The sequence below is a fragment of the Otolemur garnettii genome, unplaced genomic scaffold (assembly GCF_000181295.1).
Source record: "Otolemur garnettii isolate 467f Iridium unplaced genomic scaffold, OtoGar3 scaffold00275, whole genome shotgun sequence".
NCBI lineage: Eukaryota > Metazoa > Chordata > Mammalia > Primates > Galagidae > Otolemur > Otolemur garnettii.
The window spans coordinates 894,828-921,293 of NW_003852670.1; the positions used below are offsets into that span (position 1 = coordinate 894,828).

Consider the following 26,466-nt stretch of genomic DNA (forward strand, 5'->3'; position numbering starts at 1 on the left):
GGATAGAGGCTGATGAATGACCATTAATGGCACCCTGATTGGGATGGATGTGTGTGTCCTTTCTCAGCTGCCCACAGGTGTGTGCTCTAAAGCAAAGGGTCCCTCACATCATGCACACGGGCTGCCTGATAGAGAAGCGGGGCCAGGCTATCTGTATGGCTTGTGTCAGGGGATTCTGTGACCAGTCAAGCTCAGGAAGCGCCTGTCTACGGAGGGAGAAATGGCCATAGCCCTTCCTGCTAAGGTATCTGTCTGGCCAGGTAAACACAAAGGTCAGTGTTGTGCTCACACCTGGAAACAACCTGGGAGGAAGGTGGAAAGGGGAGCCCCAGGCTAGTCCCTACTTCTGTGTCAGAAATACCAGCAGGAAAGCCCTGGAAACTGGGAAACAGAAGGCTGAAAGGCTGGCTGTGGTCCCCCCACCCTGACCCCCATCCATGGCCAAGGTCCAGCAGGCAGGGCCTGGGGGCTCTGGCTTCTTGGCCACTCTTCCTGTTCTTCTGGGCCTCAGGGGTCGCTGCCCACCAGGTTCAGCAGAGCATTCTTGTAGTCACCACTGGTGTCTCCCTGAGGGCAAGAGGGGCATGAAGCTTAGGAGGGGGCGTTGGTGCCATCGGCCAGGTCTTCAAAGCAGCTGCTGCTGTTACTACTAAGAGATATGCTCCTTCATGGGACCTGGCCTGTCCCTCCAAGGACTCCTAAGCCTCAGTCTCCACACTGTGTCATGCCTCTTTCCTTGCTTTTCATCCCAGGTTAATCTTTGTATCCTCTTCTGATTCTCATACCAACTATGTGGGAGATTGATATGGAAAATGAATCACAGAGACAGCTCTGCTCTGAATCAAGGAGGGTGTGTGGGAGGCTCCCTAACCCTGTCAGTTGCCCCAGGGCTCTTCCCCAGGTTTATCTGGGAGCCGGGTGCACCCGACCATGCATTTATATACTCAATGAACATGCAGACCTGGACATGGCTCTGTCATGCACTGAGTATGTGGATGAGGAGTATGAGGAGTTTGAGGTTGCTGTGAGCTGTGATGCTACAGCGCTCTACCGAGGGTGACACTGTGAGGCTCTGTCTCCAAAAAAAAAAAAAAATAATAATAATTTTGTCTACTTTCAAATGTGTGAGTTATACATGGAGTTTTTATACATTTTCCTGTTAATTTCTTTGCAGGAGTTTATAATGCATATAGTCATGTTGGGGACAGTTTTAGCTTTGGCGGCATCTATGGAGAGTGGTTATACTAAAAAGAAAATGTTTGGCCAGCTTACTCATTATGTCAACTGAATTTTCTTAAATGACAACATTAGGCAATATTCCAGAGGGTGAACTTCATGTATCTCTGTAAATTTCTCTGATGCCATAAATAACGTGTGGTTGAAAGGACTCCTGACAGTCAGCAGGTACCGCCTGTGGGTGACACAGCAATGGCCCTGGGCTGGCATGTGCCTACCCCTCCTGCCTTGGAGCCTAAAGCAAACCCAGAAATTTCTCCAGGCTGCCCCTCAGCCTCACTGAACTGCTGCCCATCTTGAAACAGCTCAAAGCAGAATTGTCTTTTAAACATACTGTCAGCTATGTGTTTCTCACGTGGTTTATCATGGTAGACATTTGGAGGAGAACTAGAGGCTTGACTTTGTAGCCAGTGGAGACTTGGGGGTCTATTTGTCATAATTTGACTTCAGCTAATGAAATTGTCAAGGCTTCCATTTGCGTATGTCACCAGATGAGCTATTCCTTTCGAAATGTCAGCAGCATGATAATCACTCTGGATTTTGAAGGCTCCGGAGCGCTTGCTAATTGGAATCTGATTAGGCAATCCATCAGAGCCCATCTGATTTATCTCCTCAAAGCTCTGCTGCCAGGGCTGCTTAATTCTGGACTCAAGTGCTGGGTCTGGATTCCTACCAAATTGCTTGCTCTCATTGACTTCTGGCGTTGTCCCTTCTGCAAGGATTTAGTGTATTTTTAAAGGGGTGACCATCACTCAGATGCAGGGCCAGCTTTCTGGGTGAGGCAGAGAGGAGCCTCTGTGCTGGATCCGATGTGCCTGCTCCCCCCTCCACCAGGCTCCAGACACACTGACTTCCTTGCTGTTCCCTTAACATACCGCATAGGAATGGGCATAAGCGTGTGGTGCCCACTGGGAGCAGAAAGGCACACCTGGCACTGGCCATGGCCTCCAGAGCTCCCAGGAACATCCTGTGAACAGTGGGGCTCAGCTCACCGTGATCATGCTGCTCAGGGTCCTGCCGTACATCTTCTTGAAGTGACTCTTGATAAGGTTTAAGTCAATCTCACTCCTTGAAACAATGTTCCTTATCAGGGTCCCATCACGTGTCCCTGCTCCCTGGACAAGAAAGTGGCAATCAATGACCCTGTCTCGCCTCTCCTGGCCATCTCTAGTGCTGGGCAGATCTGTGTGGTCAGGTCCTGGGGCTTTTAGAGGGAGGGAGATGCAGGAGGAGCCTCTGCTCCAGTGGCGGGGGAGGCAGGAGGAGGAGCGCTCTGGGGGCTCAGGGGCTCCAGCCCTTTAATCTCCTCTTACTCACTGCCCAGGCCAAATGCTCCAAACTGCAGTGTGTGTTTGGTTTGCCTCGTCAAAGGCATTTTTGATTCTAGACACAAAATACTCACAGCTCCAGGGATAGTACTTCCTCTCAGAGCAGCGATAGCATCAGTCACTCTAACTGCCGGCTCATAGGCAGGGCCTTCCTGCTCACTTCCAGCCTGACCAGTCTCATGTCAGCTGGAGCCACAAGGCCCAGGGAATCCTATACCCTCTCTCATTTCTGGGGCAGATGTGGCCACAGGGTAGAGACCAGAGTTTCTGGCATGGATCTTAATTGCAGTGGGTGTCAGTGACCATAAGTCAGAGAAGATAGACATGGACTTTAGTCCTGGGGAATTTTACTTTCTTTTTTTTTGAGACAGAGTCTTACTTTGTCCCCCTGGGTAGAGTGCTGTGGTATCACAGCTCACAGCAACCTCCAACTCTTGGGCTCAAGTGATTCTCTTGCCTCAGCCTTCCAAGTAGCTGGGACTACGGGCGCCCGCCACAACACCCAGCTTTTTTGTTGTTGTTGCAGTTGTCATTGCTGTTTTTAGCTGGCTGGGGCCAGGATCGAACCCACCAACCTCGGTAGATGGGGCCAGTGCCCTACCCACTGAGCCACAGCTGCCGCCCTCATTTTACTTTCTATCTTCAAGTTTGGTTCCAGATAGCAGAAATTCCATCTGATATCAGGGGCATGGGCATCTGCTTTTGTGGCTAGTGCAGACTTTTGGGCAACAGGCAAAGCAAGGGTGGCACCCCTGGCACATGCAGGAAAGCTGAGCTGCTGAGAGTGGCTAAACTTGCCCTGCCTGTGATCCCCAGTAGCAACTCGCTTTCCCCAAAAGGCCAAGTGGCACAATGAGAAGGGCAATGGGACCGGCTTGGTTGAAGTCAAGGCTCTGCCACTTAACACCTGTCTGACCTTCAACTTAAGCCTTAATTTCACCACCACTAGGACGGCAGTTAAGACACAGTCTCACAGGACGGTTGTAAAAGTTCAGTGCCATGCACACCCATGAGTGCGCCTGCTCCAGTTTCCTTCCCCAAACTCGGCCTGCCCTCTGAGAACTGAAACCTTTCTGACTCATAGCAGGTTAAGATAAGAGAAGACCCCAGCATCGAGGATGGTCTCCTTGGCTTTGCAGTTGGTGCCATGTGTGGGGGGACAAGTCAGGGGGCAGATGACAGGACAGTTACCTTCAAGGCATAGTAAAGTCTCTCTGCAAAGTAGCTGTGGAGGTTCCGGGTGCATTTCACTGGCAAACAGGAGAACTCTGTTAATGCGTGGAGGTTGTGGGCAGCATTGCATACTTTATTTATTTATATCTTGCCTCGGGGTCAGCACTGTGCCAGGTGGGCTGGGAAGGTCCAAAGCCCCAGAGCAAGAGGGCAAAAAGGAGAGATGCTCTGGGGCCCCTGGGGTGCTTCTGGAGACACCAGCTCAGGCCCATTCGAGGACAACTCAGGTGCATGGGAGCCCCAGAGTTTTCACACTCAAACACAGGTCCTCCAAGAATCCAACCCCTCAGCCGCGCATTAGGTGCATGCCACCCCCATGATGCGGTGGCATGAGTCCATGCACTGAGCTCTTACCGACGGTGAGCATAGCCTCCTCCAGTGAGCCGTGGGTCTCACTCTTGATGCTGTCCTCAATGCTCTTATTGGCGATTTTCTCATATTCCTCAAACACTGTAGAGAGAGGACTCTGCTTTGGGGATACTCAGACCTCTGCATGACACCCCCCAGAGTCTTGGATCAGAAACTGCACATCCATGTGCCATCCTGACCTCCCACTTGGAGACCAGGGAAAGAGCCCGTGGCTCCCTGATTCTCTCCCCAGCTCCAAACTCGGCAGGGCTGCAGCATGAAGGAAGAGGCTGCAAGCAGGGTGCCTGGGGGCCCCAGCACTGTGCCCCCTCCCCGGTACCTCTCATCAGGTGAGTGGCACTGCGAGTGCACAGGATGGTGATGAATTTCATCTCATCAGTTCCGCGAATCTTCTCGCCTGCCGCATACAGATCCTAACATTGGGACACCATGACAAGCCAGGGAAAGAGAGTAAGAAGGTGAGGGATGGAGCCCCAGAAATCCAGAGTTGGGGCTGGAAGTCAGCCTCTGGACACTCTGCCAGGCCAGCAATCTCCTCTGCTTGGCCATCTCTTCTTCCTCCAATAGCTATGGCTGAAAATTTCTTCTCCATGCTGGGTCACATGCTGCTCTAGGAACTGTCCCCCTCCCCAGCTTTCCTCTGCCTCTGGGCAACACTGATCACCAAGTGGTCTGCCAGCAGGCTGACCTCCAGAGGTCTGGACACACAGGCCTGGCCCCAAGCCCCAGTGTTCCCAGTAAGTGGCTGTTCCTGCCAGGATGGAGTTCCAGCACCTCCACCCCAAGTCCTGCTCCTTCTCCTAGAGTTTCCCCAACACTCTCATTTTCCTCCTCAGACACCAGAGGGAAAAGACCTGCAGGGAGCTGAGCCAGGTGGGTCCCAGCTTTGTGTCAAAGAATGTTCCATTGGGCAGAGGGGCCGAGCCCAATGGCAGGAAGAGAGGCCATGTGGCCAACAGGGCACAGCTTTACCTGTGCATCTTGGAGGGCCAGTCCTGGGTCCACAAAGCTGCTCACATCATCTCTGCTGCCCTAGGAACAAGGGAGGTGGCTCTGTAAGGCAGGCTGAGTAAGCAGAACAGCCGGGGCTGAGGGGACGGTGCAGGCTTGGGAGTAGGCAGGGTTCTGCTGCTTTCTGGCCATGGGTCTTTCATTAAGCCAGTTATTCCCTCCAAGCCTCAGTTTTCTCATCTATACAATGTGGGTGGTCAGGGCTGCCTCTCAGGGAATGGGCGGCTCAGTGAGCTAAGGCAAGCGTGGCCTGGCACAGGCCTACATCAGGGACCTGCTCTCTTCCCACTTCCAGGGTGTCCTCGGGTGGCTGAAGGCAGGACAGGTGAAGGGCCTCTGCTGTTGAGACCTTCCAACCATCCTGAAATGCATCCACTGAGGCCAGGCCTCTGGGGCTGTCCCATGTTCCTGCCCCAGCCCAGCAGCTCTGCTCAAGGGCTGGTCCCTTGGGTGGGGCTGTCAGGATGCCCAGGAGCCTGGGCTGAGATACCTGCAGGAGGCACACCAGGATCCTCTCCAGGTAGCCACTTGTGTCTCCTTTGATGTCCTCCTCCAGGCTGGACCCGTAGTCTGCGGGGAACCAGGCCCATGAGGCATAGGCAGAGACCCGGGATCTTCTCAGGGCCTGTTGTCCTCCTCCCAGCCCTGTTTCCCACACTTATCCTGATTAAAGCCTACTAGGAAGGACACACCCTTGACACAGGGTGTGGGTGCCATGCCCAGGTGTCCACATGGCAGCTGTTTGTTACCTGGGTGGTCATTCAAACCTAAATGCGACATGGATGCCCAACCCAGCTCAAAGCGCAAAGGTGGGCCAGGTCAGAGAGCCAGGCCAGGCTCTCTGTTCAAGTTCCATTTTGTCTCGAGGTTTAGCAAAATCAAAGCCTTTGGTCAAACCCCCCACCAGGTATACACCATGGAGGATGTGTACTGTACAGTATGTCACTACCTCCCTTATAACAGGGCCTGGTAGTCACCTGGTTTAATCTGTGCCCAGCCAGGAAGGGGCCAACACTGTCAACTGATGACACAGCCTGTGGCCCTCAAGGGTAGAGAGTTTAGCTGGGTACACACCTTTCTCCCTAGCAACTGGTGAGCTTACAGATTGGATTTGAGTCACGTCCAGCTTCACTGTCAGACATGGGTCTTAGCACACTGTACGCACTCAGCACCCATGGCTGGAAAAGGTCCCAGACTGTCCTTTCAGATCAAGAGCTTGTGGCTACCCCCAAGTGGCTCTTTACCTCAGGTCCATGTGTCCCTGCCCCTTTGCCAGCCCCCTCACCTTCCTCATATGCCTTCATTATCTCCCGCAGCTGGTTCTTGGTCCGAGAGGCCAGGAGCTCAATGATGACGCCCTCCTTGGTTCCTAAGCCCTGTGAACAGAAACCTCTGCCTGCTGGAGCTGCTGGATGTGGCCCCCTGCTCTGTTTACACCCTCTTTTCTTAAGAGCTCTGAGCCTCAGGGAGGACCTTCTCTGATGGGGGCTTCTGCTGGAGGATGTTACCGGGGAAAACACAGGGTGGTCTTCAGCAATGGACACTGCAGGCGAGTGCCATGGTGGGAAGCTCTGTGTAGCTCTGCCTCCCTGACAGGGTGTCTCAGACAGGTCACTAAGCAGCCCATCTGTGGATGAGGGTATGAAGCTGACCCCATTCTGGAGGTGCTTTAGAGATTAGGATTGGCAATGTGGATGTCCACACAGAATGTGTTCTTTCAACAGAAATAGTCACTGTTACTGGGTCTCTATTCTATCCTTTTTTTTTCTTGAGACAGAGTCACCCTCAGTAGAGTGCTGTGATGTTACAGCTCACAGCAACCTCAAACTCTTGGGCTTAAGTGGTTCTCTTGCCTCAGCCTCCCAAGCAGCTGGAACTACAGGCGCCTGCCACAATGCCCGGCTATTTTTTGGTTGTAGTTGTCATTGTTTGGCAGGCCTGGGCTGGATTTGAACCTGCTAGCTCCAGTGTATGTGGCTGGTGCCCTAGCCACTGAGCTATAGGTGCTGAGTCCCCATTCTGTCTTAATCTGCAAAACCAAAAGGAGTGACAGAAAGGAAAGAGAAGCCCAAGGAGCCTGCACGGGACTGCAGGGGCAGTTTCCAACTCCACTGCACTCTGATGTAGTGCGATTCTGAGGTTACGGTTTTGGCTTCATCGCAGCCATCGGGCATGTCAGGCGGGGTCAGAGCATCCTGGTTGGGCAGCAGTCTCAGTAGCAGGCTGCAAGCTCTGTGGGCTCAGCTGCATCCCAGGGCCATGCCAGATGGTCCTCAAGGGAGCCCAGAGTTGCCAGTGCCTGGACCCTCAAGCCCTCCACCCCCCAGCCACTGGGAGTGTTTCTGCCCCACCCTGCCCCACCTGCCTAGTTACCTTCATGGCATCATGCAGCTCCTTGGCCTCGTATCTGTATGGCGGGTACATGAGGGCCACGATGAGCCTCTCAAACTTGCCACTCAGCTCTGACTTCAAGGTCTCGGTGAGATCCTGATGCGGGAAAAAGAGAGGCCGTGACATACTGTAAGCCAGGCACACCTGGGTGCAGGCAGCCGGGTGGTGACCAGGCTGAGGCTGGATTTCGAGGGGGCCCTGTTGTGCACTCCCTGGGATTTCTTGGGATGGCTCTTCCTCCCCTCTGAGCATCAATGTCCTCAATCATTAAACAGAGACTACGGCACCCCTGCTCTCTCCCACTGCCCAGGGGGTTGATGGACAGGTGTGTGCCACTCAGCTCAGCACTCGATGTAGTGGTGGGCATGTCATAAGCCTTCAACAAAATAAAATTGCCATTTGTCAACAGACTGCAAGCTCTGAGGTGGCATCTCCATTAAATGCCTGTCGCTTGGCCCACAGTCACTCAGTGAATGAATGCAAGGATGAATTAGGATCTGTTTCACGTGTGTCTCCTTCTGAGGGCTGATGGCTGTACGAGGAGCCATAGGACCACTCCCGGGGAGCCGCACAGAGCAGCAGGGAGGTCAGGGCCTTTGCCAGGCTTGGATATAAATCCCAACCTTGCTGCTTGTAGGCTCTGGGATCTGGGGCAACTTTCAACCTCAGTGTCCCAGAATGCTGAATGCAGAGAGTAAAGCATAATCCTGAGGACTAAGAGAGAGGGAGACTATAAAATGCACATTGGTTTCTCCAAGGGTTTCATTACTGATCTTTCTTCCTTGAACCTCCAAACTAATGATTTGAGCCAATGGAGGCTTCCAGGTGACCATGGCTATGCCTTTATTCCTGTGTTTACTGAGAACCCCCACATATCAGGCTCTGCCCTAGTGGTGGGGGACAGTTGGGAGAACAGTGGATCCAGCCTGCTTGCCCCCTGCCCTTAGTCTTCAGGGGCAGAAAGGACAGGATGTGAGCACATGAGGAGAGTGCCCAGGCCACAGAACAGAACAGAGAAAGACTTAGAGAAAGGCCTGTGCGTCTGGGTTGGGGGAAAGAGAAGGGTGGAGGAGGCTCAGGGAGCAGGACGAGCCAAGCCTGGGGGCAGTGAAATGGCTCCCACAGGGGCCCTGGGGACAAGTGTGAAGGAGCACAGTGAGGGAGAGGAGGAGACAGGAAAGGCAGGTGCTGCCAGGCCTCTAGGCAGCTATAAACAGGGCTGCCAGATAAAACACAGGACGGCCAATTAGGGTGGAATTTCAGACACATAGAGAATTGTTTTTGGTGTAAGCAGGTCCCGTGTGCCTGTGTTACCAGTGGGCTGGCTTAGAGAAGGGCCTGGTCCAGGTGGAGATATGTCCCAGGCTGCTTCCTCCTTGCCACCTGCAGGTCCCCAGCACCCCCTCACCTTGCCGTACTGAGCCTTGAAGGACTTGGCGATCTGCTGCCGCTGTATATTGCTTCTCTTGGTGAGCACATCAATGATGACCTGCTCGTTGGTCCCTGTGGGGTACACAGTGTCAGCAATCCCCTACTTCTAGGGCACTGGGCAGGGTTGGGGAGGGGGAAGGCAGCTGCTTGGTGGCTGAGCAGCAGGGACAGGCCACTTGGATAGCTCCAGACACATCATTTTCACAGTGTGAACAACACACTTAGGAAATCCACCTCCCCATTTCCCATGTCACCTGCACCCACACTGTGCTGGAGTGTGGCCAGGTCCAGCCTCACAGTCATAGACTCTGAGGACCAGGTGGCTCTGGACATCACCCCTGGGGCTTTGGGGCCTGGCCAAGTGAGATCTCCTGCCCTGGCCTCTTTTGCGTTAGTCGTAGCAGGACTAAAGGTCCAAACTCTGGATCCGAGGCCTGGCCTGGCTACTCCTCTCCCTGAGCCTCCATTTTTTCTCATTTGGGAAGTGGAGAAAATGGCAAAGATTTCACAGAAGGCAAAGGACATAAATATGTTGCATAGGCTTGTCTATGAATGGTAGGTTCATTAATGCCCAAATTCATCAGGTAGAGCCAGCTACAGGGTAAATCCTGCCTGGGGTTGTATCAGGGCAGGGACATTTAAATCTGGATGCCAGCCAGCCCTTGCCCTCATGCAGGGATGCGGGGGGGTGGCCAGGTGCATGGGACAAGGGGCCCTGGGTCAGCCTTATAGAACTCACCTCCATACCTCATGCCACACGGCTATACCAGCACCATCCCATTGGGTATTCATGGTGACACATAGGGTACAGTGTTTGTGAGGATATTTCATAAGTGAGAAAGTTCAGACTGATGGTGGAAGTCATGAGGACATAGCAGATATTGACCACTGCTGGGGAAGCTGGGGCCTGTGTGATTTTCTGGGTAGTGAAGTGAGTCTTAGAGCATTTTAGGGATATGCTAACACTCTGGCTGTCCCTCATCACTAGGATAACCAGACGTCCTGCTTTTGGCGGGACAGTTCTGCTTTTTATCAACTTGTCTCACGTCCCGTGGCATTTTAAGAAAGTCCTGATTTTTGGAAAGAATGCACGAACGGGTGGGAGAGAACAAGAAGGGAATATATGGTTTTCAGCTGCCATGTGGCTATTTCGCCAGAATGTGAGTTTTATATTATTTTTGCTAATTTTATAATGTTAAACTGTAATAATAACAAATAATTGCTGAGAAGTGATTATTGAGAACTGCTTATCAAAGTTTGCATTGTTGTCAGGCCCTGCCCTGTCCTGTCCCCTGCCACGCCCCCAGCCTTGCCCCCGCCCCGCCCCCCAGCCATGTTGTCCCCGCCTTACCGATGTTAAAATCTGGTCACCCTACTCATCACCCACTTTCCAATGCTGTGAGTGGAGGGGTTTTGAGTGGAGAGGTGAAGCCCCAGAGAGGCCCAGCCCTCCCATGGCCAGACCAGGGATGCCTACTCACCGATGCCCTTCATGGCTTTGTAGAGGTTCTCTGCGTCAGGGTCTGGGTTGAAGTGGGAGCTGCCCTTCACGGTGACACCCTCTTGTTCAACCTGCAAGACAGCCAGGCCTGTTCACAGCTGGAAGGGGCTGGGAAGGCGGTGCATGCTCCCTGCCCATGTTGTCACCTGCCTGCAGAGTGAGCAGCTTCCCTGGGCTCTGAGATTAGCAGACTCTTGCAGGCACCAACACAGCCTTCCAGCTCCTTGGCCAACAGGCTGGAGTGGCCTTGCCAGAGGGTGTGAGGAGAAGCCAAACAACCTCCTTTGTCCCTGCCCTGGCACATGGGAGTGAAGAACCATCATAAACAACTGGAAGGGACAGACCCTCCCAAAGCTAAGAGAAAAACGAGCCCCGAGTAAAGGCTTCCTGCAGCTAAATGTGCTGAGAGTGTGAGGACGAGCTGGGAGGCTTCTGTTTCTGAGAAATGGTTTGTGCATAGTTTTTCCTCTTCCTGAGGAGTGGGGACTTACAGGAACTTAGGAGGGGGGCCCAGCTGAGCATCCTGACAGCTCAGGGTGTTTGCCAGTCCATAGAGTCACAGGGCTCAGAGGGTTAGGTTCAGAAAGAACTGCAGGCTGCTCTGCAGACTGTGAAATAAACCAGATAATCTCAGTACTTGGGCCCTTGACATTTAAGGCTTGCCTGAGGAATCTTAAACTTACACCCTGTGGAATTTCTTAGATGCTCCAGATAGATGATCCCTTATTAAGTATATTTTGGGTGAAGGATTGTAGAGGTTATAGGGGGATTAGATAAGGGCACTGAATGAGAGGAAATCAGATTTTAGTCTCATTGAGTCTGGTTTTCCATTCACCTCCAATTCCCCATCACCATCTGCTTTCTTATGTACCCACCACCCATCAACCTGTCTATCCATCCATCTACCTGTCCATCCACCCATCCATCCATCCATCCATCCAAACCCTGGGTTAGACCCTGAAAATACAGAACAGATTCTTGTCTATGGTATAATCTGTAAGGATTTTCCCTTTGAGTAAGAGGTAAATACCTTTTGTACCTTCTACCCTTCACTTGAATTTCAAATGTCTGGTGACAGGTCTTCCTGACTCATTTCTTAGCCTTATGTTTCACAGCAGAAATTGTTAGAAATAATTTCTGTGGAAATTCCATCCATGTCTTCCCAGTTGCTGGCCCGTGTGTGCACACATCACGGTACCACCCCTCACTTGCAGAGTCGCGTGCTGATGCTGCTCCTGTAGTGACCTGAGCACATCGTATGCACCAGGCGCTTTAAATGCAAAGCTTGCCTAGGTGAGTACTGATGCCCCACTTTACAAACAAGGGAGCGGGGCTCCCTGAGCTCGTCCAGGTCGGGCAGCTGATAAGTGTTGGTGCTGACACTTCCCCCACAGCCTGACTCAGAAGCCCCGCTCTGCTGACCTTCCCCACTCCATCAATACATGACTCAACCTTTCCCAGGGAATGAGTTTTCCTGGAACGCTTCACCGAAGGACTCCCTCCCCACAGGAATGCAGCTCGTCTGGGAATGTGGGTGGAGGAACATTTCAGCTTTTGGTGCTGAACTCTGGGGACCCTCCAGAGGGGCTTCCCTTTGCACCCATGTTGGCATTCAGGGGGCTATAGTGCAGCAGCGACTGGCTAGGCCATGTGGCCAAGTCACTAGGCGTGCCCTGTTTAGCAGGTGTGAGGGAGGGCTTAGATGACAGTGTCTGTAAGCAGCTCCCTGGATGGCTCTGACCTCCTCACACCAGGAAGTCTCAGACTCAATTCCCACTCTAAAGTTTTAGAAAAAGAGCAGTGGGCAGTGTTCTTGGAATCAGCCTGGATGGCAGCTGGAGTAGAAAGGAAGCTCCAGAGGTTTCTATCCCCTACAACCCCTTGCTGTTGGCGGAGGCTCAGCCTCAGGCTCCCAATGGGTTTGCCAGGGGCTGCCAGTGCGGCCAGGCACATTTTCACTGAGAAGGTGACTCAGACAGCCTGTGACTTTACATCTGTAACACATTCTGTGAGGGGTGCAGGGGAGCTGCCACACCTTTGCCTTCCTGCCATGGGGCAGCCCAGAGAAGCTGGGAGACAGACTATTGTTGATAGTTGCTACAAGAGAAGCCCAGAGGGGGCCACGCCCTGGAGAAGGAGAGGACAGGCACACCCTAAAGTCAGGGCTCCCTCTTGTGGCTTTTCATCCCCCCCAGTCCTGTTCCTGGTCCAGCTCTGTGCCAGGGGACATTTAGTCTTCCTTGGCAGCTCAGCCAGTGGCAGGTCAAGCCAGCTCTGGCCTGGGTACTGGCTGGCCCCAGCCATAGCTCGGGCTCTGGAATCAGGCTGCTCAGATCCCATCCCAGACCCTGACACTTGCTAGTGTGGCAACCCCAGGCAGCTGTGTAGCCTACTGGTGCCTCTGTTTCCTCCTCTGTGGGTAAGGATACTGGCATCTACATCATAGGTTTGATGAGGTTCAAGTGGGATACTGAATGTGAGGTGCTCAGAGGTGTATCCAGCACACAGTAGGGGCGCAGTGAGTGCTGTTGCTATCCTGCCACTTTGGCCATGTCCCCATGAGAGGCTTCTTTGCCCCTGCTCCACTGGGTGCAAGGTCCAGTATCAGGTTGCCTTGGCCAGTGCCCAGCTTTGGAAAATGCCCAGCACTGGGCTCTCCCTGCCATATCCACCTTCTCAAAGGCAGGTTCCCAGCAGCCAGTTTGAAGCTGGAGGCTGCTGTGGCTCCTTGAACGGCCCTGGGCTGGCTGCTTCCCTAGGGACTGGGACAGCTACCCCACCTCACCTTGGCTTCCTCTGTCCAGGACCTGTCCAGAGCCTAGCATGTCTGACCCTGAGGACCCCCCCTCGTTGTAACATTTGTGACTGATTTCCTGAAGCTGGACAAGCCTGGGTCCTCCATGAAAAGTCACAGAGAGCTTGGGGCAGGTGCTGGAGCGACCCATGTTCTCTCTGCCCTGAGCCTGTTGGCTATGGGACCTGACCAAGTTGTTCAAATTCTCTGAGCCTTTTCCTCTTCTGCAAAATAGAAAGTACAACCCCTGAGCTGCCTGAGGATGAAAAGAGGAAGGCGTGCCTGCCCAGGAGATGTCACCTTCTCCCCTACTTCTCAGTATCCACCTCCCCGGCACAAAGATGGCCTTGGAGTCAACAACAGATGGAAAGCTCCTGAGAACATGTAGGTCAGCAGTGCTGTCCTGGCCATTATGGAAGGCACAGAGATTCCAGCACAGTGGGCAGATCCTCCTGGTCACACTCCTTACTCCCCAGTCTTGACAAATGAGCACTACTGATCCCTCGAGGCCCACAGTTCTCCTGTGGCCTCAGGTGTGGGCATCGATGGTCCCCAAACATCAGCATATTCAATCAGGGTTCTCTGGTGCTCAAAGCCTTGCAATGGCTCCTCATTGCTCTTAAGGTAAAGCCCCAACTCTTTAGTCTGCCCTTTAGGGCCCAGCCCAGTTGCTTCCCCAGGTCCATGTCCTCCCCATCCAGCACCCTGAAGCTGAGTGGAGCTGCTTCCCTCCAAAGCCAGCTCTCCACCCTTCTCTGCCTTTGCACACTGTTCCCTCTGCAAGGAGCAGTCTGATTGTCCCCAAACGCACATGTGCACACACACTGCACCATGATCTCCCTCCCTCAAGTGGCTGGACTCCACTCCTGCAGGGGCCCTTCCTCTGGACTCCTCCTGCTTCTCAGCTTCCCCCTTGCATTTCAAGTTTTCTTTATCTGCCTGTCTCTCTAGCTCAGCTCCGGTCCCTGCCTTGAACACCACTGGGCCTGGGATAGCCAAGGTTTGTTCTTATTTTCTCTCTCGTGTGCTGGAACCCGTCTCTCTCCCAGCTCCCACTTACCCAAGCTTTCCACCAGGCCATCTTGTTCACCTTGTGGCCACCTTTTGCAGGGGGACAGAGACACAGGTCGGCCTTTACTCAGAGACACCACACGTCCGGCTCCCGCTAGACCAGGCCATACAGTGGGGTGTGGTGCTGGGAACAGGCTCCAGGCGGCACCCAGCGCCACCCCTGCCCTCTGACCCCTCCCCTCCACTCCCTCCTGTGGCTCCCAGGCCCCACCCAGGCTCTGCCTAGGCCTGCACTGGGGTGTTACGCCACTCACTGCTCACTGGGCTGTGGCTGTTACACAGACTGGAAATTCTGAGTCCAGTTTGAAAGCAAACACAGCTGTAGTTTTGTGAGGTTTTTACTAGACCTCGCTCGTATAAGAAAGTAAATACACTATGCTTCCCTTCCACTTATTGCCATTTGTACACAATGAACCATGCAATGGGAGCTTAGCAGAGTGACAATAGTCTCTATTCACTGCAGTGTCACTATGTCTAGACACCTCTTAGTCACATCACTAACTCTGTCCTCTTGAATCTTCCCTTTAGTGTGAAGAAGGTATGAGCTCCACGTACTAGAACAAGACACAGAGGCTCTGGTGTCTAGATCATTTGCCTGAATCCCACTTCTTGTGAGGAGCAGAGGTGCCATCTGCCAAGTCTCTGGCCTTGTAGGCTCCTGATCTCCGCTGGGCCCCATTAGTCACTGGCTGCCAAGGAGAGGAGGAATCTCACTGGATAGGTTCATTATGCCACTCCGGGGTTTGCTCACCCTGGGGTCCCTGCCTAAGATGCTCCCCCAGCACTACCCTCTTCATGCCACCCCCTAACCCAGCCAGCTCCTACCCACCCTTCAGCAAGCACATCCTGCCTGGGGGAGCCCCCCTCCATCCCAGGAAGGCTCTCACAAACATAGCCATAGGGGAGTGATTTTGTTTCAAATTCAGTGAAACCTTGGAGGTGACAGGTTAAGAATTGTCCTGGATGCAAAACACTGGGTTTTCTGACCCAGGCCCAGTGCTCTTCGCTCCAAGAACACAGCAGGCCCCAGGCTGTTTCTTCTGGAAGTGTGGGCAGGTGTGGGTGAGGGTGGAGCTGGGCCAGCAGGCAGAGGCCAGGGGAGGTGACCTTGCCCTGGGCAGGCAGCCACTGCCCAAAGGCTTCCCAGAGAACTGGGGTGCTGTGCTGTATACAGTGCTGGGAGATGCCTTCCAAAGAGGATGACGGCAGCCACCTTTGGTCTGCTGGACTGATGAAAGGCCTGCTCCTCTAGGTCTTTGAGCACCTGGAATCCCCACCCTCCCAGGGAGCCCTGTGGGCAGGGAGCTTAGCTGCTCCTTGCACTGTGTGTGTATGTGTGTGTTTGTGTACTTATGGCCCGTGCTGGGCCATGAGTATGGGTGTTTAGGGACAGTGAGTCTGGGGACTGGGTCTCTTCCAGAAGAGTCTGGCCAAAGTCTACTGTGAGGGTGACCTGAGATGGGTCCCCTGGAAGCAACCACAGTGAGGAGGGTCCTGGAAGAGTCCAGAGAGAAATGCCGGCTCCAAGACTGAGACAGGCTCTGGAGCGTGGTACAGAGACAATGGCAGACACAGCCCTCTGATGTCCACAGTGCAGCCACCCAGTGAGACCAGGAGAGGCCTGGCCCCCCTGTCCTCACACCAGCTCCTGCAGCTGGGGACCCACCTTCTTTTTGACACTTCTTCCTCACCTGATTTTAGGGATAGCCAGTGCCCCTCACCAGCCCTTCTGGTCTCTCTTCTGCCACCCTCACTGTGCCTAGAACTCCTCCCTGGGCAGCCCTCCTTCCCCCTCCCCATCAGTGGTTCTGGACTCTGGCTGCCTTTTGGGATCACTTGGGCACATTTTAACTCCTTACAGCCCAGAGCCCAGAGCCCTGAGACCTGCTCCCTTCCTTGGCTCAGGTGACCACCCTGGCATCACCTATCATGTCTCAGGTTGCCAAGGGGTTCTGGTATAATGTGGCATCCTCACATCCTGGAATCCCTTACCTACCCACTCTGCCTTGGGCCTGTTTTCCTCTCCTGGGTGGCTCTGAGATGACTGACAGGACTAACCATGGGTTTCTGGTCCATCCATTCCTCTGGATTATCCAGCTGATGATGGTCACATGATATCACCAAGCCAGGCCAGAAGAGGGTACTGAAGCCACACTGCATCCCCAGCCCTGCTGAATGGCACTGGCCTTGGACCAGACAGAACTTGGCAGGCTGGCTAAATACTGTGTGCTGGGTCCTCACTGGAGAAATCACTGCAGCTCACCCTTCTTCCCATTTAGGAAGGCTCTGGAGACAAGGAGGATGGTGGAAGCTGGCACACTCCTAGAGTGCCTGCAACCTAGCTGAGCCACCTTCCGGTGGGATTTCTGAGATCCCCAGACACATGGCACACTCCTGAGTGACAGAATGATGGGCATCTCCTCATTCCTGAGCCTGAGCTGAGTGCGGGCTGCTGGCTGTGCCCTCCTGGCCCTGTGGGAGAGCATATCCTGTCAACATAGTCCTGTTGGCTGGAGGTGAGCACAGAGAGAGGGGTATGGGATCTCTGCAGGAAGACTCCGCTGGGTCCTGAGGGATCACAGGAATCACAAGGCTTGTCAGGGGGAAGCAAATGGGGGTGGCAGAAAGATAAAGGGAGGTAGGGAGGATTTGGTGTGGAGCATGTGTGCATGGGGATGGGGTGAGTGTGCTCATGGACAGGGCATGTGTGCACAGGATCCAGCACGTGCATGTGAGAATGGAGGGTATGAATGGGACAGGGTGTGTGCACAGAGTGGAGCATGTACACGGTATCCAGCCTGCTCCTCCCTAGCAGTCGGCGCCCAAAGGAGTCCCCTTGAATAAATATCACACAGAGGAGGGGAGACACACGCAAAGGCCCCAGCAGGAGAGGTGGGACAGATCCCTTGAGCAGGGCTGCACAGTCAGCAGGGAAGGGAGCAGCAGGGGTGGCAGGGCGGGGAAACTAGTGACCAGCGTAGGCTTGGAGAAATGGCTGAGATGAGCCTGAGTACTCTGACATGGTACTGATGACAGTGAGGAGGAAGGCATGGTGGGGGCACTTTCCAGAAGCCCATAGCAGTGCACAGCAAACTGGGGGAGACCAGGAGAGGAATGAGGAGGGGACAAGTGAGTGTGGCCTGTGGACTGCAGGTGTGTGTGTGGGGGAAGCAGGGGGTCCAGGATAAAGGAGGAAGGGAAGGTGGAGAGATGGTGGGTGGGGTTTGTCGAGCGCGGGCTAGGGTAACTTCCAGCTTCTGTCCTGCAAGAGTGTGGATCGAGGGCCATTTGTGGCCATGCTGAGTCTCTTATCTGTGATGGATACTGTCGGGCCCTGCATAGGTCTCACCCTTCATTCCCCTGGTGTCTGAGTTTTGCTCTTGAAGGACTGATCCTGCCTCCTTCCCCTAAGGAATGTCCTTGAGATGTGGGAGCCCAGGCAGTGCCTGGAGTCCCCCATTGCCTAATTTTGTGTCTGCAGGGTGCCCATGGGAGAAAGGAGTAGGGCCCTGGCTTGGTCCAGTGGACTCAGGACCTCTCTGCGGGGCTTGTGGGTCCGGCCGGCTTCTCTGCCCACCTTCCCTCCTCCCTCCCTGGCCTACTTCCTGAGGGGAGCCCACACACCCTTGTCTTAGGCTCTTGTCTGCCCTTGTCTACTGGGCAACAGGACCTCAGACTCCAGCAAAGGGAGCAGTTAGAGAGAAGGGTTTGGAATTCAGGGGAGGATTGGGGTGGAACCAAGGCTGGTATTTGAGCCACAGGTGTGTATGATGGCTGCCCAGGGAGAACAGAGGGGCATTTGAGGGAGCACAAAGTCACACTGGGAAAGGCAGGGCAGAGGGTATTTGCAGGAGACAGCCTGGGCAGGTGCAAAGGCTACAGGCTGGACACAGGTGAGTGCCTACCAGCCGCTCATGCAAACACTGACAGGGGCCACCTGGAGGCCACTTCAGGCTGGGGCAGCAGGTGGCCACAGAGTGATGGGAGGAAGGCAAACAGTTTGAGTGGGCAATGTGGGAGGGCTGGACGGGAAGGGCAAGAGCCAAGGGGGGTGTGCGGGAGGGCGGATGTGCTCTGAGGACGGAGTCCTTGGGGAGAGTTGAAAGAGGCAGGAGACAGAGGGAAAGTGGATGGGGACTGTGAGAAGAGGCAGAGGAGGGAAGCCTGGCCTAAGTGCAGACTTGACTTTAGTTAGGAAGAAAAACAAAGATAGCCCCCCTCACCCCTTCTCCCTGTCAGCATCTTTAGAGGAAGGAGCAGAGATGGAGGGCACATGGGAACAGGCAGGGCATCCACCCAGCTCTCCTGGGGGGCCTGTGTATTTAGCAGGAGGTGAGATGCTAGGCCAGTATGGGGTGAGGTAGCACAGGTGGCATTTGGGAGGTTAGAAATAGTCATTGTGTTACAAAAGGAGTCAAACCTATGGGAGATACCCAGCCTGAGTGCTGCGGGAGCTCCAGACCTGAGAGAAGACTTCCTGTGCCTGAGCATGAGACAGGTCCCAACCACCCAGGAACACGCTTGCCCCATCCAGAGGGGTGGGTGTCCACCCTGCTCAGCCTGCCTGTCAGGATCCCCTGTCCAGCCCACCGGGAACCTCAGACCCCTGATCCCCCTGCAGATGGCTGATGGGTTCCCCGACTGGTGCTCACTCTGTGGCCAGGATCATTGGCCAACTCAGCCTGTACCTGCAGTGGTGTGGGGGAACGGGAGGAGAGAGGGAAGAAAGAGAGCTTTGTATCGTCCCTTCAACCTCTGACCACAGGGGATAAAAGAGTGAGCTGCCCTGTGTGGAAGCTTCTCACCTGCTCCTTGAATATCGTTTTCCTGTTCATGGTTCTCATCCCAATTGCTGGTGCTGCACCGTGGGCACTGCTCAGGCCTGTCTTTGGAATTATTCCTCCTTTTCTCTTCTGCTCTGTCTAGCTGTGTTTCATTTCTAATTCAATGCCTTTTAGAACTTTGCTTTGGGCATTTAAAAACTCTGTCTTTATTATAATTAACTGTTCCTGCTAGTTATTCCTTCCTTTATTTTTTTTGAACACCTTACATGCATTTATTTGAATGCCCCCTTTAGATTGTCTTATTATCTCCAATTTTTTTTTCTAGTGAGACAGTCTCAATCTGTCACCCTGGGTAGAGTGCTGTGGTGTAATAGCTCACAGCAACTTCAAACTCTTGGGCTTAAGCCATTCTCTTGCCTCAGCCTCCCATGTAGCTGGGACTACAGGTGCCTGCCACAATGCCTGTTTTTTTTTTTTTTTTTTTTTGTTGTTGTTGTTGCAGTTGTCATTGTTGTTTTAGCTGGCCTGGGCTGGGTTCAGACCTGCCAGCCTTGGTGTATGTGGCCCTCGCCCTACCCACTGAGCCACGAGCTCCGCCCTTATTATCTCTAATTTCTGGGATCAGAATCTTCTTGTGTTTTGTATCTACTGACTCATGTGGGTTAGATACTTGGGAAGCTTTCCTCTGAGCTCCCCTCCAGCAGGAATTGGTTTCCAAGACAGTCCCAGTTACCCAAGATGGGGAAAGTGTCTCCACAAGGGCAGTTTCATGTTTGATTTTGCTGGACCTGGCAGATTCTATCAGCTGTAGGTAGATTATAATGTTATCAATTCGGCTCACATTTTCTGCACCAACTCAGTACAGCCTTGGGGCTGTGATCTCTTGTAGGTGCCCAGGGCAAGTAGTCCTCCTCCCTGAGCTGTGTCCTTTTGTGTCCTGGAGTAGGCATGAGGTTCCTCATTCTGTTTTAATGAGTTGGAGGTTAGGGGTCAGGTAGTCTTCTGCAGCTCCTGCCATATATGGGAGCAGATTCCAGCTCTCTCCATGCCTAAGGCTGAGGCCTAACCTCCCATCCCCACCTGGCCTGAAGCAGTTTAGCCCTTTAGGCATCAGTCAAAATCTTGTATCTTCACAGTTCTAGCAGCTAATCACTGTTGTAGCTTCAAGATTCCTCCTTAAAAAATTTTTTTTTAATAGAATTGTCTAACAATTAGAAACTTGATTTTCTGCTTCCCATCGAACTTTGCATTAAAAAGTTGCGCCCAGCATTGAGGCTTCAGTTGAGGATGTGGGCATTAACTTATGTGGGTGCCAACTAGCCCTGTGGTGTATTCAGTGGTATCCAGTATGGATCCAGGATGGGAACAGACACTTCATCCATCAGGAGTGTAATCCTGAGATGTGACACACACACAGAAGGGGTCAAGACAAGTGCCATGTTGGAATGAGAGTGGTCTAGGGGCCAGGCAGTGGGGCCAACACTTGAAAGAAAGTGAAGACAAGCCATGGATGGGGGTGAGGTCCTGCTGGGGTTATGTTGATAAGGGAGCTCTGAGTCCATAACATGTAAGCATGCAGAGAGGTGGTGAGGGAGTGAGGTTTGGATTGTGTTAGAGCGTGGCAGGCTCAGGATGTGGTTGGGGGCAGAGGGATCACATGCAGTGCAGAGAGGTGGAGCTTAGGAGGGCAAGGAACCAGTCAAGGTTGCCACAGTGGATGGGTCATTTCAGAGATGTAGTGGTTCTTTGGATGACAGTGGGCCATGGGCCTGGGGATTGCCAGCAGGTGCCTGAATCTCAGTTAGAAGGTGCAGAGAGGATGGCTGGTGACAGGGAGAAGGTGAAGGTGAGAGCGTGGCACAGCTGAGAGGCAGGCCTCTTCTATAGGTGGTCAATAGGACACAGGGCCCAAAGGTTTGGGAGTGTCAGGCCCTGCAGAAGGGCCAGAGCCTGCCTAGCCATGGGTCTGCTGTGCCCAAGAGGCTGCATGTTCAGCGGGAGGTGTTTGGCTGGGACTGTGAGTGCTGTGACCTTACTCTCCTGCCTCTCCATGTTTTAAAGAAATGTCTCCAGGGTCCAGAAAGGGGAAAATAACTCCAACAGCTGGAAAGTGACACAAGATGTATATGAAACCAGCTAAACAGTGAAATATTATCTCTGTTCCTTGAACTTGATCTTTGACTCTGAAAACATTGATGTGTTACGATCAATTTTTAATCAGCCTAGTAATCAGGTGTAACACATGTCTCTCCTGGGACAACTGACTGACACACTGTGTCCCCCTCATCTCAGCCTCAGTCCTCAAGGAGGCCCCCGAGCACCTGGTTCCTGAGGCCCATGTAGAAAGACTGGGGAGCTGGAAGGCAGGTGATGCCCCTCAGCCCCTGTGCCTGCGGCTTCCCTGAGCCCAGCTGCAGCCTCTGTAGACTCAGCCCCTGCTCCTTTCTGCGATGGCCTGAGTCCCACCTCTCTCTGCTTCACAGCCTTGGGACTATTTGGTGAGCACTCCCAGGGCTACCTGCTCTCTGAGCTCAGGACCTCTTCCCGGGGTACGTCACCCACCCACTGGAGCAGGGAAATAGGTGGGAAGGTTTAGGATTTCTTTCTTTCTTTCTTTCTTTTTTTTTTTTTGAGACAGAGCCTCAAGCTATTCCCCTGGGTAGAGTGCTGTGGCATCACAGCTCACAGCAACCTCCAACTCCTGGGCTCAAGTGAGTCTCCTGCCTCAGCCTCCCAAGTAGCTGGGACCACAGGTGCCTACCACAACACCCGGCTATTTTTGGGTTGCAGCCGTCATTGTTGTTTGGCGGGCCAGGCTGGATTCGAACCCGCCACCTTAGGTGTATGTGGCTAGTGCCTTAGCCACTTGAGCCACAGGCGCCGAGCCAGGTTCAGGATTTCTGATTACAGAACTCTATCCTGGGGTTTAAGATTGACAGGTCAGGTCACCTTTGAGCTAGAAGTGATGAACTGATCATTCTGGCCTGGATAATTTGGAGGCCCCAAACTTCCACAGGGCCACCAACCCCAGAACCCCAAATGCATATGTCTGTCCTGTCTCCTTGCTTGTCAGAGGAGATGGCAAATCTCCAAGGTCTTTTCATAATCCCCCAGTCTGGCTTGAGCCACCAGATCCTGGCCCAGCTTGGTTTCAAATGCCTGCAGCTATCAGGCAGTGGCCTGATAGGAGGGGCCACCTAGGAACTCCCTGTGTGCTGGGGGCTGGGGTCTGTGCACAATCTCATGCCTTCCTCACAGCCACTGTAGTCTTTACAGAGGTCAGGGGACCTGCTTGTGCTATGGAGTCCAGCAGGAACTGTTTTGTCCTCAAAATCTGCTGCAGTCTCCCTATAGGGCCCATGGTCCCCCAGACCCCACCACTTGAAGAGGGGCCCATGGCAGTGTCACTGATTAAAGGCCGACATGCACTGAATCATGTCCTTCCCCCAATTCAAATATTAAAGCCCTAACTTCCAGGATCTTAGTGTGTAGCTGTGCTGTAGTTGGAAACAGGGTCTTTAAAGAGGTGATTAAATTAAATGAAGTCATTAGTGTGGGTCCCAATCCAAAGTGACTGCTGTAAGAAGAGATTAGGATACAGACACAGAGAGAAAACTGAAAGGACACAGTTAGGAGGTGGCCATCCACAAGCAAAGCCTCCTGAGACCAGGAGAAACTGGCCCTGTCCACACTCTGTGCTTGGACTTCTAGTTTACAGCACTGTGGGAAAATCCTTACAATTTTTTTTAAGCCTCCTGGTCTGTGGAACTTTGTAAAGGCAGCCTAACAGGTGAATGCAATGGCTTTGCTCTTAACAGCCCAGAGCCCGTCCTTGTCCTCTCTGCTCAAGCCCAACCTCATTCTCTCAGAGTGTAGGTTAGAGGCAGATGAGGGGCAGGTGAAGGCCCCTGGTGGCAGGGCCAGGTGCTAGAGCAGGGTGCTCACATGGTTCAGCTTCATGGGAACAGATGGAGCAGGGGTGAAGGGAGCAGGGGTGAAGGAAGCAGGGTATAATGGGCTACTCATTGGGAGATAGGGGCTTGGGGGTACCTCACATGGCCCTACTGGAACCCTCCACCCCTGCTCCTCCTAAGACAAAGAACACAAAGGACCTAGTTAGCTCCACCCAGAAGTTCTGTCAAAGGACCCTAACTCATCAAAGCCCTCCAGGCAAGCTGTGGAATTTGACCCCCTACGGTCCCATTTAAAAGGGGTCTCTAATGCCACCTATGCACTGCCCAGGTGAGTCTCTCTTCCTTTCAATAAACCTGACCTAAATTTCTCCAGTCCCTCCCTGTCTGTCTCTGGGCACCACTTACACCTTTCTGGAGTCAGACCCCTCAACATGTTAAAGATAGCTTGGGAGACACCTGCTCAGCCCACAGCCACACTCAGGCTGGGCCAGACAGTAGAGGTGTTTGCATGATATTGCTACTAGAATTCCTTTCTTCAGTAGGTCCTTGGTCTCAGGGATTCGAAGAATGAACCCATGGACCAAAGATCAGTGGTAACTTAGGGTTTATTATACAGAAAAGTATACCGAAAAAGTACCAGAGCTCCTGGCAGAGGGAAAGACCCAAGTTGGAAAATCTCTACTATTGTATATATAGGGGTATATATACAAATGAATGGATGCAGTACCTCCCGCTGGGGCAAGGTTAATGAATGTGTTGACAAATGAATGGATAAGTCTTTTCTGCTTAGGGCAAAATGTCAGTGTCTTCCCTTCTTGAAATTTCCCAGGGCCTAGGAAACTTACAAGAAATTGAGCAGGCCTAGGAAATAGAGGAGTGGTGGTGCCCTGTTTAGCCCTGAATGGGCAACCCTGCACCTGCATGGAGACACTCCCAGCCTCAGAAGCTGTGGGTGTGGCCCAGAGGGCAGGCTAAACAGGCAGCACTGCACCCCGAACAAGGGGAAAGTAGAAGTGGCTTGGGCAGAAGCACTGGCTGTGCCGCAGTTCCCCTCAACTAACTAAGGACCTGAGGGCTTCCGTCGTGCTCGCCCACCTCCATGGCACTTGGCTTTCCAGCTCTGGCCTCCCCCACAGCGTGAGCTGGGGGGGGGGGTGCCACCCGCCCTGTATCAATATGATTTTGATTGTTGGATAAGGCTTGGGCACCTTGGCCGGGGTGATCAGACTCCCCCAGCAATTTGGCCCTGGGGAGCAACCAGTTGTCCTCTGGGGGTTGTTTAAGTAGAGGATGAGTAACCAGGGACAATGGGGGCAGCCAAGTGCACAGAGAGGCAGAGATGGGGTGGGTGGAGAGGAGGAAGATGTAGGGTTGGTAGAGCCAAGGCCACGTAGTCCAGACAGCAGGGGAGCCTGAAAGAGACCTCATGTAGGGCTCCTGTGACCTTTTCAATATATGCCCCACTGAGGCCCAGGTGGTGACCCACAATCACCACGGCCCTGCCTTCTGCTCCCCTCTTGGGCCCTTTTTCTGCACAGTCCCAAGCAGGGTCAGGCTGGGGTCTCCTGGTGGACTACCCTTAGGGCAGATTTTCCTAAACCTTTCCATGGAAGTTTTCTAGCCGATGGAAGTGAACACATACTTCCAAGCTGGGGGCATATTCCAAAGTGGTCTGTGAAATTGTTATAAGGTTTGTGGTACATCTAGAAGACTCACAATTTATAAATGGAATTCTTGCTATTTTTCATAAGCTTCAGAATGGTTCCTCCTTCTCCAGGGTTGGGCCAAAGTACTGTGTCCAGAAGGCTTCCATGGCTGCCCCTGAGTCATCCAGGGTCTGTTCTGCATGGCCCTGTCCATCTTGGTGGCTCTGGTGAGGCTGGGTCCCCAGGCCTGGTCAGCACCCAGCCACTACTGTGGTGTCTGGTAATGTGCAGGTGGCCTCTTAACCCCTGACCTCTGCCCTCCCTACTTCCCATCCCAACCTCCTGTTTTAGAGACACTGAACGTCACCTCCCAGGAGCTTCAGTGTTCACACAGGAGGGAAGAGAAGTTCACTTTAGGCCATAGTTCTCTGCTGTGGGTCTGGGCTATTATAAGCTATATCAGAAACTGGGTAGCTTATAAGTGACAGGAATTTGTTCCTCACAATTTTGGAGGCTGGAAGTCCAAGATCAAGGCAGACATGTGTGTTCTTAAAGTTCTGATCTATAATAGTGAATAAGAATTTCTTACCGTATTTCCTTGTATATTTCTATTTCTGGCAGCTCCTATGTGAGACTTTCTCTGAAAGTATCCTGCTCCCCTAGAGAGGGAGCAGTCGAGTAAAAGGCAGCCCACCTGAAAGTCAGGTGTGACTGAGGGCTGTGTCCCTTGTCCTTCATCAAGGATCAGCTCAGCTGGAAAGGAGGAGGTAGGGTGAGAGGGGTTGAGGTGGGGAGAACCACCAAAATTCCTTCTCCCTGCTGCCTCTCGTCACTGTTCACCACAGAGAGTCTAAGAAGAGTCCCATGGGTGGCAGAGTGGAGGCTTTCTCCTCTCTGATGTCTCTGATCCCCCTTAAGGGATCTAGCTTTGGTTCCTATTGGCTAAAACACAAAGGCTCTCAACCCTATTAATAAACAGTTGTGGGGGCCCAATGCAGTGGCTCAAGCCTGTAAACCTAGCACTTAGGGAGGAGGAAGATTGCTTGGAGCCAAAAGTTCATAGTGAGACCTGGCTCTATAAAGATAAAGGGGAGAGAGAGGAATATTAGCTGGGTGTGGGCACTGGTGCATACCTGTAGTCCTAGCTACACTGGCAGCTGAGGCAGGAGGGTGGCTTGAGCCCAGAAGTTCAAGGCTACAGTGAGCTATGATCAGGTTACTGCCCTCTGACCTGGGTGACAGAGTGAGACCCTGTTGCTAAAAAAATAAAGTAAGAAGTGAACAGTTATGGTGATCCATGCATTTCTCCCCGTGGGGTTCAGCATTGCAGAGATGAGTAGCCCTCTAGGCTCCAGAGACCCTCGCCATAAATCTATGTGTCTAGCAGTGATGAGGGGACACCCAGTTCCTTGTTTAAATCTCTGTATTTATAGGACCAGAGGCCAGTATTCTTTGTGAAACAAAAACTGTATAGAAACCAAAACCAAACAAAAAATTGGCTCAGCTAGGCTTCACATCCCAGGAAGAACATCAGGAAGTGACGTGTGGAGGGGCACTTGTTCCCTTGAGTACCCTCTGAATACCCATGGTGGCTCTGGGAATGAGTCTCCAAATGGAGCAAAATCAAATGACTGACTCCCCTCTGCCCCAGGTTTCAGAACCATCTTCAATTTCCTCTTCTTTGGCTTGGCTGATTTCTCTGTAATGCCTTGTGCCTGGCATCATGGGCCTGGGAAAGTCTTTTGTGACCAGCTTGG

General features: G+C 53.0%; 1 protein-coding gene across 3 annotated transcripts; it reads right to left on the reverse strand.

Annotated features, from left to right (window-relative positions):
- Nucleotides 1-228: 228 nt before the first annotated feature.
- LOC100955426 (annexin A8) lies at nt 229-14,459 on the reverse strand. Of its 3 annotated transcripts, XM_003803023.2 has the most exons (12): nt 14,355-14,459; nt 10,481-10,571; nt 8,977-9,071; nt 7,551-7,664; nt 6,463-6,553; nt 5,668-5,747; nt 5,139-5,198; nt 4,486-4,579; nt 4,152-4,247; nt 3,756-3,814; nt 2,229-2,351; nt 351-567 (listed from the first exon to the last, which is right to left on the reverse strand). In XM_003803023.2, exons 1-12 carry the CDS (start codon nt 14,373-14,375, stop codon nt 508-510), a joined length of 984 nt encoding a protein of 327 aa, XP_003803071.1. In that variant the 5' UTR covers nt 14,376-14,459; the 3' UTR covers nt 351-507. The 3 variants fall into 3 exon arrangements, with proteins under 3 accessions (XP_012668982.1, XP_003803071.1, XP_012668981.1); XM_012813528.2 differs by lacking the exons at nt 8,977-9,071; nt 10,481-10,571 and having other exon boundaries at nt 229-567; nt 14,355-14,450; XM_012813527.2 differs by lacking the exons at nt 5,668-5,747; nt 6,463-6,553 and having other exon boundaries at nt 472-567.
- Nucleotides 14,460-26,466: the final 12,007 nt, after the last annotated feature.